At 35.4% G+C, this 18,693-nt stretch overlaps 3 protein-coding genes across 7 annotated transcripts in view; all 3 read right to left on the bottom strand.

The window, feature by feature from the left end:
* LOC149538180 (nicotinamide/nicotinic acid mononucleotide adenylyltransferase-like) overlaps positions 1 to 18,693 on the bottom strand; it is a 254,735-nt gene that overhangs the window by 97,791 nt on the left and 138,251 nt on the right. For all 4 annotated transcript variants that reach the window (XM_089799556.1, XM_089799559.1, XM_089799558.1 and 1 more), the window contains exon 7: positions 9,929 to 10,013. In XM_089799556.1, the coding sequence (XP_089655682.1) occupies positions 9,929 to 10,013 (85 nt within the window). The remainder of the gene's footprint in view (positions 1 to 9,928; positions 10,014 to 18,693) is intronic.
* LOC149538182 (uncharacterized) lies at positions 11,313 to 12,869 on the bottom strand. Its single transcript, XM_089799562.1, has 3 exons — positions 12,719 to 12,869; positions 12,209 to 12,614; positions 11,313 to 12,069 (listed from the first exon to the last, which is right to left on the bottom strand). Exons 1-3 carry the CDS (start codon positions 12,836 to 12,838, stop codon positions 12,008 to 12,010), a joined length of 588 nt encoding a protein of 195 aa, XP_089655688.1. The 5' UTR covers positions 12,839 to 12,869; the 3' UTR covers positions 11,313 to 12,007.
* On the bottom strand, positions 13,735 to 14,988 carry LOC149538181 (uncharacterized). Of its 2 annotated transcripts, none has more exons than XM_089799560.1 (2): positions 14,656 to 14,988; positions 13,735 to 14,466 (listed from the first exon to the last, which is right to left on the bottom strand). In XM_089799560.1, exon 2 carries the CDS (start codon positions 14,432 to 14,434, stop codon positions 13,826 to 13,828), a length of 609 nt encoding a protein of 202 aa, XP_089655686.1. In that variant the 5' UTR covers positions 14,435 to 14,466; positions 14,656 to 14,988; the 3' UTR covers positions 13,735 to 13,825. The 2 variants fall into 2 exon arrangements, with proteins under 2 accessions (XP_089655686.1, XP_089655687.1); XM_089799561.1 differs by having other exon boundaries at positions 13,735 to 14,463.

Genomic DNA, 18,693 nt, shown 5'->3' with positions numbered 1-18,693 from the left:
ATATGTGCAGAAAGACCTTGATAAATGCTAACCCACTTAAATTCAAATGCATTTTTCAAAAAGGAGCATATACAGTGTCAAGAACAACATGAAACTGAAAGAAAACATAAAATAGTTGCAGCAAATTTGTGCAGAAGGACCTTGATAAATGCTAACATATAAACTTTATGCCACCATCAATATTATTCAGTGCTAATCAACTGGTAAATTATCCATGGGAGATTCCACAAACAGTCTAAAAGTAAGACACATGAAGAGCTACAATCACTAAATTTCAGTAAAGTCACCAAGGGGAATACAATACCTCAAAATCACAACAAAATGAGGTAATAATATCATTTTTTTGCAGTAAACATTGACTTTATAATATGGATACAACTTTCTCCATATCAAGTACATCAGTGTATCAGTCCACAACCTTGAGGTTAAAAGTTTACCTCCTCCATAATTCTTCATACATGGGGCTGGTTTTCAAAAAGAGAAACAGGTATAAAGTATTCCTGATCTTACTTAGACATCCTCGTCGCAGAGATTGCCGAGACAGCTGACAACAAAAATTATTACTGGGTTTGCCACTACCTTCACTACACAAAGAAACTAATCTTAATGCACACAAGAGAGAAACACACCCATGCTATAAATGACTATAACAAATACTAGAAAAATGGGAATCGATCAGGGATGAAAAAAACCACTGCAATATCACATACATGTAGACAGAGATATATTTTGAGGAAATTTAATGTGGGAAAGCTCCAATGAGGAAACAATTGTAGCTTCTTATTTCTTTTAAAATATCAAAATATATAACCCATAGATTTATCCCTGCAAAGAAGAGCTATAGAATATAGTGCATGTAATGTCCCCTATTTGGGACATTAGAAGTCATTAAAAAATTAAGTTGTCAAATTATATCAAATTTAATAACTTAATAAAGTTTTATAATTATCTTAATGGAGCATAGTGAAAAATAATCAAGTCATTTTAATTTAAAGAGAAAGAAAAGGAATATCAAGAGACCGCCAGAGGGAAAAGGAAGAGTCATAGTGATGTGCTATATAAGAACATTGAGAGGCTCATGTGAGGGATGCTTGGATATGTTAATTTCTAGGATCATTTCCACAAATGTAGAATCATAGCCATTGTTATTGATGATGTCCAAATGCAGATTTGGATCTCATATAAATATGAGAGGAGACATGTCTCTATGGTGTAATCATCATTTAAATAATATTATATTAACATGAATAATAATAATATGTATAACAATATATATATATATATATTATTAGCATGAATAAGTATATATAGAAAATGATGATTACCAATAACAATCATGTATATCAGACCAAATCAATTTGACTGAAGCTACAACTTTAACACTCCCTCTTAGTTAGGGAGGATTGATATAGAACACATTATGCTCTCAAGTATATGAAGAGATATCATCTCACCTTTTATCACACACAATTGAACTAAATTCCATAACTTTTATATAAGCTTAAACACCACCTTAAGTGTGGTCTATAATAGTAACTATGTCATGGTGTTTGACAAGATCTGGCCCAAAGAACCATAACAAGTTGGTTATCACGGTGTCCAGCAAAATCTGGCAAAATGAACCATGATGAGTTGGTTATCATAGTGTCTGGCAAAATCCAACCCAAAGAACCATGATAACAGGTCTACCATTTATAAGATCGTCGCCTTACAATGGTTACCTTTTGTTTGTTCATTATCACGACTTCCAGCACTCTGGGATAACAATTTAATGAAGTCTATCATAATAACAAGTCTACCATTTATAAGATCGTCATCTTACAATGATTACCTTTTGTTTATATATGTCAATGAAAGATCGTCACCTTTCATTACATATCATATGTGAAATAGTAACCACTATGAACCCAGCTAGAGGGTGGTACAAAGGCTTTCACCTTAATTTTCTCTTACAAAGAAGAATGCATTACAAGGAGTTTCACTTAGAACTTCTCCTCATAGAGAAGATATCATTCACAAAGGATTGCACCTCAAAAATTCTCCCTTTGAACAATGATCCTGGGAAGTCAGGTCCAATAGTTACTCCCTTAGAGACTCTCTTCCCCAAGGATTCTTGTCAGACTCACTCTGAATCTGATATCTAATTTTCTGATGATAAGTCATCACTTCCTCATGATATACATAGGAGTGGGCCCATCAAAATCATGCAGTTACACACATGTATTTCTAGACTCCCTCCGAGTATCAATCTTCTAAGCTCTTGTGTTACCTTAGAAGAAGTGTCATACTCCTTAATGTAGAAGAATCTCAATCATCAAAGATGTTTGCTTCAAGAGCCTCACTTTATCCATCTTGATCATCAAGCTCTTTGAAGCTACTATCATTAGATTGAGTCTACACAATATTTGGTAGCATATGTAAAGTACCAACCTTCTTTTCTTGTAAGAATATCCTCAAACATAAAGGGAAAGATCAAGGCAAATAACCCTTATAGTATGTATAGAATTACAAATAAGAGAGAGACTACAAAGAGTAGATAAATGTAAAAGATAAAAATACTTATCTACACATGAAGATTCAAAAATTGTCTTTTTAGATTATTTGAGAATGGAACATCTCCCCTCTAAATAAGGTTCAAGTGGGAATTTGACTATTATTCCCCCCACAATGTAAAATTTCCACTCATTCTTATATTGTTGAACAATTTTGTATCAAATATGACAACTCCTTTCTAATTTCCAACTCTCTCTTTTCGTCCATTGAAGGTCCAAACATTCATTTAGTTTAATAGTAGAAGTGAACATGTCCTTCCATTTTATCAAAATCGTCCACAATACGCCAATATCTTGATTAAGTATGATTGTGCGACATAAATGACTAGTAGCTTTTGCAAATACAAGTGACATCATTTAGAAGTCATCACTTCCTCATGATGTATACAGGGGGTAGACCCATTAAAATCATATGATCACAATGTATGAATCACGGTCCTCTTGATAGCGACAATTTATTGATTACTAGAGAAATCCATCTCAACATTGTTTACTCCCTCTTAATCAATAAGACCAAGATCATTGAAGGTTGACTAAATCATTTCCTCTATCTGCTCCCTCTCTTTCAAGGTTGCCTCTAATGAAATGTCACTCCCTCTTTTTCCTACTAGAACATTCTTGAAGGAAAAAATATCAAGGCACATGGCTCTTATAGTATATATAAAATACAAATAAGATAGAGACTTCATTGCTAAAATAAAATAATTAAGGATAATAAATAATTCTATATAATAATCTAAGTTGCTGGATTCGTCCCCTGTTGCTTGGATTCGGGTCCGGGTCTGGGTCCGCATGGGTGCGGATTCGCCCACGGGTCCACTGCGGGTCCGAGCTGGGTCCTTAGTTTGGACTATGGACTCGCCCAGGTCCTTGTTGGAGCAAACCCAGATGAACCCACAGCGAACTCAAGAGGACCTGGGGCTAAAACAACATTAAAGAGAGTGTTTTTTTTTTTTTTTTCTTATGTACCTCTAAAAGGAACTTAATAAAAGCCATTTCACTCATCTAATCTCTTACGTTGAGGAGGAGGATGATATAGCAGCATATGGGACTAGTGGAACCAATTTGGGTTCCAATGATGAGGATCTAGATATAGTTGCAGTTGGGGATGAAGCCATTGATCCCTCATTTTATGATGATCCATTTGACCCTTGAAGGGCATTTGATATGATGATTATTGATAAATTACTAAACACTTGTCATCTATCATGATGTTTCAAACTTTATTATTTGATGAACTAGTCTATGTTTTGCAATTTAGTAATTCAATGTATAATTTTCTTTACAATCATGAAGATCGATTAATGAGCGAGTATTTAATGTTTATCGTTGACATTTGACATTGATCAATGATCAAGCAACAATTATTCATACTGCGAGATGACTTTGTTTTGCAACTATGCATGTTTCTCTTGTGTTATATGTGTGTGTGTGTGTGTATTTATACATATATACACGCTCACGAACCCACCCATGAACCCAAATGGGAAATTTGTTTTTGCCCGAACCCACAAACCCGAACCTCAAACCTGAATCTGTCCCCAAATCCGAATCAGCAACGTAGATAATAATACAAGATCAGTACAATGCAATATCGATAAATATCTAATTTAAAGGTATACTTTAATCTATATTCACTTATATTCATAAGATATTATATTACTATCTTGTTGCACATCAACTAATCCTCTTACATCAAATTATTAAATTAAAGGATTTTTTAAAAATATTTTCATTTATTGAAATAAGATAACATAATACATCTTACCTTTCGTACCCTCATAATGAATCTCTTTATATTTGTCAAATTATTAAAATCTCAATTTTTAATGAATGCGTGTGTGTATATATACACAAATATATTTCTATACAACAATTAATCCTTTCTTTTTAACAATGTCAAATTGTTTTAATCTCATTACTAAATTAAAATATTATCCTTAAATATTTGCATCTATATATGTTTTCATATTGAATTATATGCTTACCATATATCTATAGCATATCAATAATGTAAGGACTTTTTAACAACCACCAAAAAGACTATAAAAAAAAAAAACTTTAAATAATACACCCCATACTTACCTTGATGGGATTTGAACTCAACCTCGTAAACAACCTCCTTGATGTATCTCAGTGCTAAATTGGCTTGTCTTAATTTTGGTGTGTGGCCCTTGCCAACCATGTGGCTTTCCTTCTCAATAAACCATTTTGAATTTATTTGTAAGGCTTTCCTATCTGCTATGGCTTTTTCATTGTAAAACTCCTTATTAATCTGTGGGCTTCTCTAATCCAATGTTCCACTGCCTTGGAGGTCGTGTGCAGTCTTTCCTTCTTTTGGCCATTCAATGTTTCGTGGAAGAATTATCTCCTTATGCTTTCTATCACTTCCCACTGAATGGATGTTGGATTGGATATTGATGATCTCCTCCATAGTCATTTGATGTAAGATATTTTTCCTTTTTTTGTTTCAGATATATATCACCACTGAAAATACATAATCCACCAAGGATATAGCATTGATTTGAATGTGACCGAAGTGTATTGCTGCATTCCACCCATGGTCTTTCAAACAATCATTTGAGATTGTATGACTGATTCACAATGATCTTAATCAGTACACTTGATTTCATCATTACTATCGCCATAATATCAAGGAGCCGATGCCATTAAAAATGTGTAACAATAAGTGTTTTTTATATACTTCAGATTTGTATATCGATTTGCATATGTGCCTTTCAATGTTGATGCTATTATGAGGAAACTTATCGCTGCTATTGTATCAGATTGCACATTATACAAGTAGAACTCATAGTTGTTCTCACATCCATCCAACCTTTGCTCAATACATCTACATGGTGAATTTTCTACAATCTTTGTCCTTATAGTATTCAAGTCTTTGGGATCTTCCTTTCAGCGGTAAAGCTTTCTTCAAAGGAACCTGCTCTAATACCATGTTAATTTCTAGGATTGTTTCTACAAATGTAGAATCATAGCCATTGTTTAGATTACATAAAAACAAGTTTTAAAGGACCCGAAACCTTTAACAAAGTATCAAAGAGTAACTAACTAAAGAGTTCAAAAAATGAAAAGCCTTAGCGAACAGATAAACTAACACAAAAACATGAGGCCAAGTACAACTATGCATAAAAAGACAACAAAAAGAAAGCAAAAGGACAACACCCAGACAACTACAGAGTTTTCAACAGGTCCGCTGCTTGATCTGCCAGAATGTTCATATTTTCTGTAATGGCTTTCATTTCCTCCAACTTTTTCGCTCCCCCACCTGCATTCTTCTTGGAGTTGGCCCTGGTGCACTTGCTCGGCCCTTGATCCTCATTCACAATAGAGGAGTCAAGTCCTCTAGCTTGATCCATCTTATTTAGCAATGTATTGAAGTTATCAGCCATAGTTTTTAGAATGTTACAATTTTTGTCACCCAAATTCTTGATCGTCTTTTCCATATTGCTCACTCTAGCTTCCAGGCTCTCCATCCTTTTTTGGATATCTTTATTAACCTGTTCCAAATTTCTGTTTTTGGTTTCAATTGGAGGCACCCTTTTCATTAAGTTTTTAACCCCCTCTGCATCACCAATGACTCTTTTGAAAGCCTATCAATATGCTGGCCCAGTGTGTGCTCCCCCCTTGCCATCTTATTGAGCTGCTCAAAATCCTTTGAAATCACCTGCATTTGTTGTTTAAGGATCTTAATCTCCTTCAAAATTGACCCTAGGTTACCCATGATTCCCTTTAGATATCCCTTCTCGACCTCCTCCCTGTTATAGTGTTCCTGCTCCCCTAGTCCGTTGAAGCCTAAATCCACCTCTTTTGGGACATTGACCTCACCCTCATTTTGAGCTCACACCAATTTCCTTATTCTTTCCATCCTTTGAATTAACCATTCATCATCAAAGGGAACCGAGACTCTATCCACATTCAAACCCTTATTACCCAAGCCCTTCCCTACAATTCCTTTCTTCTGATAATGTCCAAATGTAGATTTGGATCTCATATAAATATGAGTGTAATCATCATTTAAATGATATTATATTAACATGAATAATAATATGTATAACAATATAGATATAATATTATATATATATATATATATATATTATTAACATGGATATGTATATACAGAAAATGATGATTACCAATAACAATAATGTATATCAGGTTGAATCAATCTGATTGAAGCTACAACTTTAACAAGATATTGTTTTCTCTTGGAGAATTTTGGGAAGCATTGGCTTTTGGTTTTTAAATCCTTGAGGACAAAAACGTTTAGTGGATTGGACGGAAACCCAATTCATCTTTGGAGGTGGATTCGCAATAGAGTTCATAGTTGGGAAAATTTGTGAAGTCTTCATCTAAAGACAAAATTACAGTAACAGAGTTATTTCATACAAATCTTACTAAAGGCTGCCTCTTACAAAACTTTCACAGTTCAAAGGTTATTTGGTTTATGTGGGTAAATAGAATCATTTGCTCAATCCATATGAATGTATTCAAGATCAAAATAATCTGGAATTCGTGACCTGATTTTTTAGGAGAAAGATAATAAAAAATTCATACTTGATTCGATCAAATTAATTTCAAGGAAAATCTCAAAAAGTTTTAAAACAGAGTAGATCATATGTGTATGTATCTGAATGTATATCAGCTCACATGGTGAACTGATATACATGCACATACATACATATATATTTTGCTAATTTATATTTCTTTGAATTCTGATCGATGCTATAGTTTCTCAACACTCTCAAACTTGTTTTTGGATGGATTCTTGGGATGCCCATCCCTCTGTTCTTTCTGCTCATCCTCACCTTCAAGCCCTTTATAATATTTTTACTGCGGCCGGAGAGGATATTGTTGACCATTATATGGTTGCCTATAATTGTGCTTTGGCAGTTCAGTTCCACTGGAAACTTCCTTCTGAATGGTCTCTAGATAAGATAAGATAATAATATTAATGTCCAACGAAAGACCACCGAAAGGGCTATGGGACTGAAAGGTTACAACAAGAAAGTTGACAACAGCAGGAACACCAAACGGTGTCTGAGAAAAGTGTACAACAGAAGGATCTGAGTATGATAGGCAGGAGCTGGCTCATATTCTTGAGTCTAGGGAGTGCACTACCTTGGCTGGTGATGATGATCTAGCTTGGGCTAGCAAGGATTTGTATGAAAAGTTTTATGTTGATGCAAGTTATGCAGAGTTAGTGTGACAAACATTTGGGGACATGCAAGTTCCTTGGTGGAAACATGTTTGGTACAATTTCAATTGCAATTTCTTTCATGTGGTTGGTGGTCCAAAATCAATGTCTTACTTGGGATAATGTTTGTAAGCATGGCTTTCAAGGCCCCTTGTTGTGTGTGTTGTGTTCTAACTGAGAAGAAATTTTCTCTCAACTCTTTTTCTAGTGTTCCTTCATAGGACATATTTGGCACTTTGCGTGGGATGTTTGGAATCAAGTTTGTTGGCATTTATCTTCTTTGGCTGAGTTTTTTATTTGATCAGGTAAGGCTTTTGACATGACTTCTTTTTCTAAGGTTGCTTGGACTCTTGGCCCTTCTTTTATTATCTGGCATATCTGGTTGGAGAGGAATTGTCGAATCTTACAAGATGTGTTGTTAGAGGCTCACCACTTGTGGTGGAAAATTCTAAATTCTTTGCAAGAAACTATCTCAGCTAAATGTGATTTGTTGGAGGCTGTGGATCTTGGGGATGCTATTTTCTACAACCATCTTCATATAACTCCTCCACAGCACCTGCTCATGAGGAACAGATGCAAACACCCTCTTCAGAAAATTAATAGGGTGAGGAGATGGAGTCTGCCTCCACAAGGTATTCTAAAAATCAACATAGAAAGGTCTTCTCGGGGAAACCCAAGTCCTACATGCATTGGTGGAGTTGGTAGAGATAGTTTGGGGATTGTTCATTTTATGTTTATAAAGGTCATCATACTAACCATTTGATGGAAGCTACTGCTATTTTGCAAGTTGTGGAGCGTGCTTGTGCTCTTGGATGGAACGAGATCATTTGTGAATCTGATTTGCAAGTAGTGGCACATATGTTGATTCAGCGGTATTCTGAGAATGTTAGTTGGCAGTTAGCTTTGGTTGTTAACCAGATTCTTTATTTGTGTGCTTTTTTTTTTCTGTTATGTTCATTCATATCCGCAGACAGTGGAATGGTGTAGCTAATTGTCTAGCTAAACGGGCTTCAGATCACGTGCAAAGTTCGAATATTGTAGACAAGAATCAATTATCTCTAGGTTTGTCTCACCAATTTAACCACTTGGTGGATCTTGATAGGGCTGTTTGAGGCCTTTGCACTGTACTTCTAATTTAATTAAATCTAAACCCTTCTTTTATTTCATGTTTGTATCTAATATTGTATTTGTTTCCATGGCCCTTTGAGTGTAACCAAAGAGCAAGCCATAACATTTTCATTGTCACTTGTGAAAGGGGTCCCTCTCACGTAATTAATATGTAACTGCGCATTTGAGAGCAGTCTAATAGCCTTGTAGAAGTGTTAGTCTATGCAGAATATTTGAGAAGAATTCTATTTATCTATTATAGGTGCATATATATCAAGTCAAGTTCTAAGTTGTCCATGAAGGTCTCAAGGAGGGAGTAAATCTTGTAACCAGCAGTTGGAGATAAAATCTTGAAGAAGATGTCACTCTTCTTGAAATTTTCAGATTGGTTTCTCTACTTCAACTTTTGTATTACACTTCATTGTCATGTCACAGTTACTCTCTTTTACCATTATACACTCATTCGTGACACTCTTGTTAGGACAACTTCTAGGACATCTACAACTATAATATGCAAGTTTTACTTCTAGAATAACTACTTTATGAGTAATCACGCTTATAAAGAATGGAATGAAATATCAAACCTGATTACAGATCAACTATGATATCACTGGTGAGCATTGGCATACACAAGATAAAATAGTTAACAACAAAAGAGTACATTATTATCACAAGGGGTCATCTGTTAGATTTTAAACTCGTATGTATATAAGCAGAAGATTTAACTGCCCAAATTTAACACTGGACTGCTAATATTTAATGTACTGCTAGTGTAACACTACAACGTTGCATTATCGAACATCATCATTCCTAAAACAAAGTAACCCAACACATCAGTATAAGGCAAATAAAAGGTTTCCCAGTGATAAGAAGCAATAAGGAATCCATTTATGTTATCATATAACAATGAAATTGATAGTATGTTTATAAAAAACCTTGAGAGTTATCTATATTAAAAATGTATGTACTTAGAAATTGCAACCTATAAAGCACTTTTAAATCTCAATAGATAAAGAGGCTAAAAAACTCCCAAGAAATGGACTCGTTGTTGTACCTTCTGGGCAGTATTCAGATGCACTGATAGCATTCTCTACTCTTGATAGGACTGAAATAATCTTCTGAGGTACAGTCTGCTTTGCCTAATTGTAGCACACATGAAAATATTTCATGTCCAACGAAGAATGACACACAAATATCAAATACAAAAAAAAAAAAACGATTTATCTGTAAAAATAATTAATAGAATATTGCACTAAACTCATGTTCTAACAGATGATAGTACAATAAATTTATAAAACCATGTTCAAATAAATGTCCTTATGGTTGATAAAGCCATGTTCAAATAAATGCCCTTATGGTTGATAAAGTTTTCTCATTGAAGTTAATGCAAATGGACAAATAAACATTTACAAGAGTCAACTTGAATGTACCATTAATAAACTTTGTTACACTCGTATAATTATCTGTTTTGGGGTCATATTAGGCTTTTAGTTGAAATATAAATTTCATGATGGAAAAGTTATTGATAGCACAGATTAAAAAACGAGTGAGCTTCAACCTTAGGTTAGCAAGGTAAATAACTGCAATAATAAGAAAAAATATGTATGAGCCAAGTGAAAACAACATTGTCATGCCCAGAGTAGGAAATAGCAGAGTGTAATTATCTTCTTATACATCAGATCTTCCTTTTGCCAAGCCATAACTGCAGAAATAAACACAACAGTTGTATAACAAGTGTTTTTCACCATTTTAGAGAGCATTTGACATGAATAAGGTTGCTGGAATATAGTTAGATTTATTTTTTCCTGAATGATGACTACACAACAGTTATCCTAGAAAGTAGGGTTTGAACCATTCAAAGGGACAATTTCTCTCCTTCCCTCACACCCAAACCAAACCAAAGCCAAAAACAATGAATACCAAGAAACTTCAACACAACATAATAAACATCAGAATGACACTACTCAAGATTCTGAAGTTTGAACAATCACCTTCACAACATCTAGCCAAATACCTCTTAAAAAAGCTATCAACCACTTGAAACAACTGTCCCCACCTTAAGTAGTCATAATGGGCAACACTTTTCCTCAAATCCTTGTAGCAATCTGTTTTTGTCTACTAGACATGCTGAAATGGACCTATAGTTAATATCAAAGTAACAAGAATCGGAATCGGATCGGAATCGGCAAGGCCGAATCGAATCGTGAATCGGCAATGAATCGGAGATGAATCGGCAAATTTGAAAAAACCCTTTAAATTTAAAGATTTTAACAATTTAAAACTTATTTCATGCACCCTTTATTGAATATAACTTAAACACACTATAACATCATCAAATAGAAGTTAAAACTTAACATACATAAACATGGAACATAAAATCCATCACATATGTAACTATGTTATCTAAAATGTAAATTGTAGGCTAGCTGAAGTAAATAGAAATCAAATGATCACAATGATTTAAATCATAGAATGTATGTAAGATGATCCATAAGACATCAAATCATAAATGTATGTAAGAATCTAAGATGAAGATCCATGAAAGTTTGAAACATATGTCTATCAATGATTCAGTATCAATATCTGTAAACAAAATATAAAAACAAGGCTCCAACTCAAGCCTCAGACTCATAGTCATCATCATCATCCTCAACATCATCCTGAAGCTCGGCTGCAGCCTCAGCCTCAGCCTCTGAGTATCCAGTCTGCCTAGTAGCAAGGCTTCTAATGTAGGTCCTAGAGGACTGCCGAGCCATATCTCCCGCATGTAAGATGGGCTCATGAACGTCGCTAGGGCCTGTGCCTGTGAGTGCACGTGTGCGTCTACCAATGCCTGAAGAACGTGCTCTAGCTGCCTCAGCCTCTATATCCACCTGGTCAACCCACACACGGTCTTCCTCAGTGAAGACTGGATCCACAACCTCTGTGAGCCACTCTGATTCTGGATCAATCTCCTCTAGAATGATCGAAGAGGAGTCAGTGCCCAAAATCTGTCTGATCCTAAGACGGAGGTTGTAATGAACAAAGACAATATCATTCAACTTCTACATTGTCAACCTGTTTCTCCTCTTCGAATGGATGTGCTCGAACATGGACCAACTGCGCTCACATCCAGAAGCGCTGCTTGGCTGACTCAGAATACGAATGGCAATTTTTTGAAGTTTTGGGGTTGTGGCCCCAAACATTTGCCACCATCTATTTGCAATAAGGGAAAAATTGAAAATAGAAACAATTAGTCTCATTTACAAATTACAAGTTAACTCTAAAATTACATAATCAACTTTAAGATTAGAATCTAGATTCATGAACATTGAATATATTATTTAATTTTTACCTGGCTGTAGTGTTGTCTGAGCATTTATGGCCATCCTGCTAGAGAAAAGTGGCCCCTCTTTATTGTTGAACTGGTCTAGCTCAACAATCGCAGCAGCGCTATCTTCATCGCTACTCAACCTCTGAATCACTGTGTATAAGCCAGTGAGAACCTCCGCATCCGCCTTGAACTCAGGACGGAAATGATATGCCGGATTCAGAAAGTAAGCTGCTGCATGGATGGGTCGATGGAGCTGATTCTGCCATCTCCTATCGATGATGTCCCAAATAGGGCCATACCTCTCCTGCACTCCTGCATATTGGGCTCTGATGGCCTCCTTGGCCCTATCCATGCCCTCATAAATGTAGCCCATAGAGGGCTTCTCCCCATCAGCAGTTCGTAGCAAAGCTACAAGGGGCTCAGTGACCTACATATAAAGTAAAACAAAAAACTTGAGTCAAAACTTAAATATAAAATAATATAACTTAAAGTAAAAGTAAAATACTAAATGTTAAATTGCAATAAATTTACCTGTAGGATTTCTCTAGCGAGTTTCCAAAAACCATCCTCATCAAATATGCAATCCGCCACATCTATCCCTACAGTGGTCATAGCATAGGAAGAGGAAATCCACTCCCGCCCAACAAACATGCTCCTCAATTCATCCCTTGATGTCAACAAGGACTACAAGGTGATGAAATTCGAGGCAAACCTCGTGATACCTGGGCGAGCTAACTCTTTGCCTTCTGTGTACTTCCTCATTGTGCTAAGGACAAATGAATGATTATAAATGAATTTGCATATGTTTTTTGCCCTTTCCACACATGACTTGACAAACTCAAGTCTGCCAATTTCCTCCAACATGAGGTCAATGCAATGTGCCGCACAAGGGGACCAAAATATGGTGGGTTGCCTCTCCATCAAAAGTTTACCTACAACAATTTTAAGTCAATTAGAAATTCAAATTTCAAAATTCAAATAAATTTATTTTCAAAACTTGAAAAGTTAGAAGTTTACCTGCAGCAACATAACTTGCTGCATTATCCGTCACCACCTGGATCGCATTTTGTTCTCCCACCTCTGCTATGACTTCCTCAATAGCCTCACATAAGTATGTGGCATTTTTTACATGTGCGGAAGCATCAATGGATTTGATGAACATGGTATATCCTACAAGTAACAAAACAACGAATTAGAATATTAAAATTAAATGGATCATCAACAAATTAGCATTCAACAAATCAAAATTTACAATTATGTATGTAGGAAAGTAGAATGATCAATTACCTCCACAGGATACAAGAAAATTGAGGAGTGTTCTATTCCTCCTATCTGTCCAACCATCAGTCATGATGGTGCAACCCTTTGCAATCCACTCCTTTCGGTTCTCTTCGAGCTCAGCCCTCATGTCCTCTACCATCTCATCCAAGAGGTATCCACTCAACTCAGCCTCAGTTGGGGCTTTAAACCCCGGACCACAAATAGCAACCGCGTCTATCATGTTCTGCCAATAAGGAGCCCTGTCACAAATAAAAATTTAGATGTCAAAGACTCAAATTATAAAACAAGTAAATATAATTAAAGTTTTACTTTTACTTTTAATTTTAACTTTAAAGAAAACAACGAAAAAAGAATCAATTACCTGGCTGCAATAAATGGAATGTTGCAAAAGTACCAAAATTTGCATATCTCCTTTCTGGCAGTATCATGAATTTTCTTGTTCAAACCCATGCCCTCAAGCGTGGGTTGGGAACTAGGAGTAGTGCGGGGCACAAAGTAACTATCCATTCTGTTTTTCCGCACTCTAGGCTGCAATAGGTTGGTGCGGGACTCCGTCTCAGTATGTGACCGACTAGCACTAGCACGAGCAGAAGAACTAGGATAAAAAGGAGGCCTAGAAGAACCCTCTCCAACACAACCTACAGATGCAGAAGCTGATGCAGATGCAGATGTGGATGCGGATGCGGGAACATGGGAGCCAATACCCCTTAACCCTTCAAGTTGCATTTTCCTATTGGCTTTGTCTTTTTCAATTTTTTCTAATGCCATTAAGCAAGTGCGTTTTGCCTCAGGAGTTTGGTGAGTGCAAATTGTAACATCGTGTCCAGGTATAGCAGCAATGTGGTATTTCAATCTATAAATACCCCCAGAAGTTATTTTTTCTTTACAAAAAATACATTTTGTTTGATATTTGGTTCTTCCAGGAAACTCTTCGTTATATTTCCAACATTCATCTTTTCTACCCATTGCGAATTTGCAAAAAATGAAAGCAAAGGCTGCTGCAATAAAAATTTATATGTAAAATATCAAAGTTTGAAGCTAATAAAAGCTACAAAACAACAAACCCTAGTTTGCAACTTAGTAAAAATAAAGAACATTCAAGATCTAAACTAAAAATCTTGAAAACTATAAAAATTTAACAAAAAATGCATAATACACTAACATGCAAAAAAAAAAAGAGCACTTACCTCTTGCAAATGAGTTGAGGAGTGTTGAGATTGGCTCCCTAATGCTCCCAATGCAATTGATGGCCTCCCCAAATGGATTGCTGATCTCTTTTGTGCTCTTTCTTCTTTCCGGTTAGAAACCTATGGCTTTTCTTTTCTCTTCTTCTCTCTCACTTTTCCTCTCTTCTACTCATGTTAAATAAATAGAAGGCCCTTTAGGGTTATAACAAAGAGAAATGGTCAAAAACAAAGTAAAAAAACCAAGCAATTTTTTAAAATTTTACAACTCTATACTTTATTGGCCGCGGGCGATTCCTGCCGATTTTTCCAGGCGATTCATGCGATTTTTTGCCTGAATCGCCTGAATCGGCAATTCAGGCGATTCACTTGAAGAAATCGGCAATGGCGATTTCCGACTCCAAAAAAATCGCCATTGCTGAATCTAATCGCCGAATCACCGATTCAGGCGATTTTATGGCGATTCTCGTTACTCTGGTTAATATCCTTACTTTCAAGTTTCTATCATAGAAAAGTTTTGACGAAAACTACCTTGATTAGCCCAAGGATCCATAGTTCTCTTTTGGATACTTTAACAATGAGCTATCTAAGAGAAACTAAACATTGAATCAGATATCTAACTTCTTCTGAAATTAAGATTTAGTTTCCAATACAAGAAATACCACTATATCACCCCATTGACAACAATCTAAGAGTCTCCTTCAGCTTCCACATCACAATAACTTACTTCATAGATAGCTTTGTGTAATGTCCCCTTTCTAAGGTTCATAGCTTGATGTGTCGTTAGCATATTTCTCCATGGTCCTTTCTGACTTAAAGGCCGTTTGGACTAGGCAATTTCAGTTGCAAGCTATTCTTAAGGGTTTTGAGGCAATTTTGGGCATACTTACTATTTATAGTTAGTAAGTTATTTCGGGCATGATTGGACATCTAGTGGCAATGGCATGTTGATGGTAATTGTTTACAATTGACAAGAATATTTACTTATCATTGACATAATTTAATTGTGCATTAATAAAGTTATTTTATAAAGTTGAATTTAAATATTGAACTTTATTAATGTGTAGTCTATAGTTTGTGGGATATGTTTAAATAAAAGACTCCCCTTTATTTTATAATACATAGAAGACATTGCTACATAAAGGGATTTGAATTTTATCCCACATTGGCAAAACGATTGTATGGGCTCATGTGAGAACATTAAAAAGAAATAGAAGAGCTTTCATTCAGCATGCTTAGATAATATATGAAAATTGTTGAAATTGTGGAGATTTTCTCTCATGGACTTGGAGGATGAAAACTCTCTATGCTGACATTCTCCTCACTATTGCAAGACACGGTAGGGAGGATTGGAGTTCAAGTTTGAATGGTAAAATATGATTTATTGTGGGAGTTGTTCATTTCATTTTAGAGGTTGGATCAATCTATGTCATTGATTTGTGTTGTTGGGTACTGAGTTTGAACTATTTAAGCTGCATATCAATTATTGTAAGTTGGTCGTACATATTGAGGAGGTTACTAGCAATAAGGTGGACCTCTACAATTTTCCTCTCTTTATGCAATAAGGTGGTGCACGCCTTTCAAAGCTAGGACCTTGGTAACCAGAAGGTGCATTATTTATTATTGTCACCATCTCCCTCCAATAAGGTGACCTCACTAAGTTGAATGGAAAGCATTCACATAGAGGCAACGTGTAATTTTTTCATCACCAATATCTCTTGCCTCATTTTGAAATGCTTAATCTAGTATGCCTCTCTTATGGATGTTGACTTGGGGTTCATCTTCAAGCTCATCTTCATCCTCCCTAGAAGGGATATCTAGATGTTGGTTGAGTGGGTAGTGATGGTATTGGGTTATTTTTTCTCAGAAGTATAACCACTTTGTTTTTCTTTTGCAAATAAGTTATCTGTATTTCTTTTTCTTTAATGAAAGTTTTTATTTGTCCAGGTGGCATCCCCTTCTTATCTCCCCCTAGAGGACCCTCACACATATTAATCTCTCAACCCCCATGGCCCATAAAATAAAGTTCTATATTTTGAGTTGCAAAAATTACATTTCCATACAAACCCCAGACCTCCAGCTCATTGAGAATTTCTTGTAGTGTATTTTCATAGAGGAGACCATTTATCAATTTTAAATTTATGAGACCCACCCACTGAGCTTTGACTACTGATTGTTGCAATCTATAAAAAAAATAAACGAAAAAAACTTCAAAACTTCTACAAAAGCTTGAAAGAAATTAAAAACTTTTCAAAAATTTGAAAAAAACTAAATAATGTGGTTGAAATGCATACCTTAAACACTTAAATCTGCTCTTTGGAAGATATCTGCAACTCCACTATCAATCTCCTTCGAATACAATCACCTCACTTCAAACTTGCAATATGGAGAGAGTAAAATGAGAGCCATATAAGAGAGAAAATGTAAAATGGAATGCGTTTGGAGGCTCCATACTAACATTGTTTTAGGTTTTGGAGGTGAAAAATAAAATTAAAAATGTTATTTTAATGCTTTTTGGGCGCACCATTTTGCTTTAATATCATGGGACCTCTCAAGTCCGTGCTTAGACCAATGGTTCAGCGCGAGTCCATGCTGGTTCAGACCCGAACAGACCCACAAGTCCTAACGCAAACCCTGTAAGGACCTCACACAAACCATTACATGAACCTTGATCCAGTTTTCACCCGAACCTGGTTTAAGGGTCCAAGGTACAAACCCAGTAATGCAGGTGACTTTCAATGTAAACAATCAATGATTAGTTATCATTTATACACATTCTCTTGGGGAAAATGTATTTAAAGATTATTATATTGAAATTGATCATTTTACTCTAGAAAACTATAGCATCGGGTTCAAGCCGTTTGTCTTCTTTGCATCAAAGTTTTTTATTATGTGCCCTTATTTGATAGATTGGAAGCATTTCAGGTGTGTAGCATATTAGGCTTATCATTCAACAATCTCTATTTATCCAAGCTAGTAGTACTGACTCTCTAAACAAGTATTTGATGATAACAGAAAAGACTACTTGGTGATCATTATCAGGCGCCAAATTCTATTAAGAAAGGAGCTAACAGATGAAGCTTTGAACCGAGAAGATTATCCCTAACAGTGTAGCTTTTCTTTTCTAGAAAAAAAAGAAACAACTTCCAATGCCAACAATGGTGTTAGGAGGCAACTCAAGTTATTCATAGATATTGAGGATTGCGTGGGCACTTTCAGGACCATATCATTGTTTAGATGTGAACTAAATAAGCAAATCTTGAATCCCATGTGTTACTCATATCTAACCCAACATCATTATTGGGGTAGCTTGCATTGGTTTTGGTTGATAGTTCTCAATGGTTGGAAGTTCGTCAACTTTCAATTCCTTCACAATTGCCTAAGAGTGATTAATGCAATCTTAGAGGGTTCACGTGGCATAATTTTGGTGGTCTTATGGCTCTATATTTTAATGGCTCTTTTGGAAGAAGTTTGTCATTGTCTAATTTGTGGTCCTAGACAAATAATAAGTGTAGTTCACAATACGTAATATATTGGCTAGGTGTTACTATTGCCAATCTACTTACTAAGTCAAAATATATCATTGGTAAAGCTTGCTTCTTCGTTGATATATTTTTATGTTCTGTGTGCACTTTAATATTGTATGAGGAAACATATCTACAAAGAGTTTAAAATAAACCTCCCTTTCGATTATTATTATTCTTAATATTGGTATCTCGGATAATATCTTTAGTACTGGAATTTTAATGGTAAAGTATGTTGCATCTTTGAACTTGCTTAGACATAGTGTTGTGATAGTGACACATATTATATCTGAAATCTAGGATGTCGATTTGGGTACAAGTTTGGGCACGAAGTACTAATATGCCGCTATGGCAAAAATTTGAAAAGGAGTGTCAATTTGTTGGCACCAAAACATGTAAAAGTTATACATAGTATCATAAAAACATTTAAACAACAAAAAAGTATAAACTTGTAACTGTAGCGTTGTGAACCATGATCATAACATAATAGCATCATATACTTCAAGTTCAACATCAA

Source organism: Cupressus sempervirens, chromosome 9 (genome assembly GCF_028749045.1).
Source record: "Cupressus sempervirens isolate cs-2001-9-10 chromosome 9, ASM2874904v1, whole genome shotgun sequence".
NCBI lineage: Eukaryota > Viridiplantae > Streptophyta > Pinopsida > Cupressales > Cupressaceae > Cupressus > Cupressus sempervirens.
The sequence above is the reverse complement of the archived record's forward strand: the minus strand, read 5'-3'. Positions and strand labels throughout refer to the sequence as shown.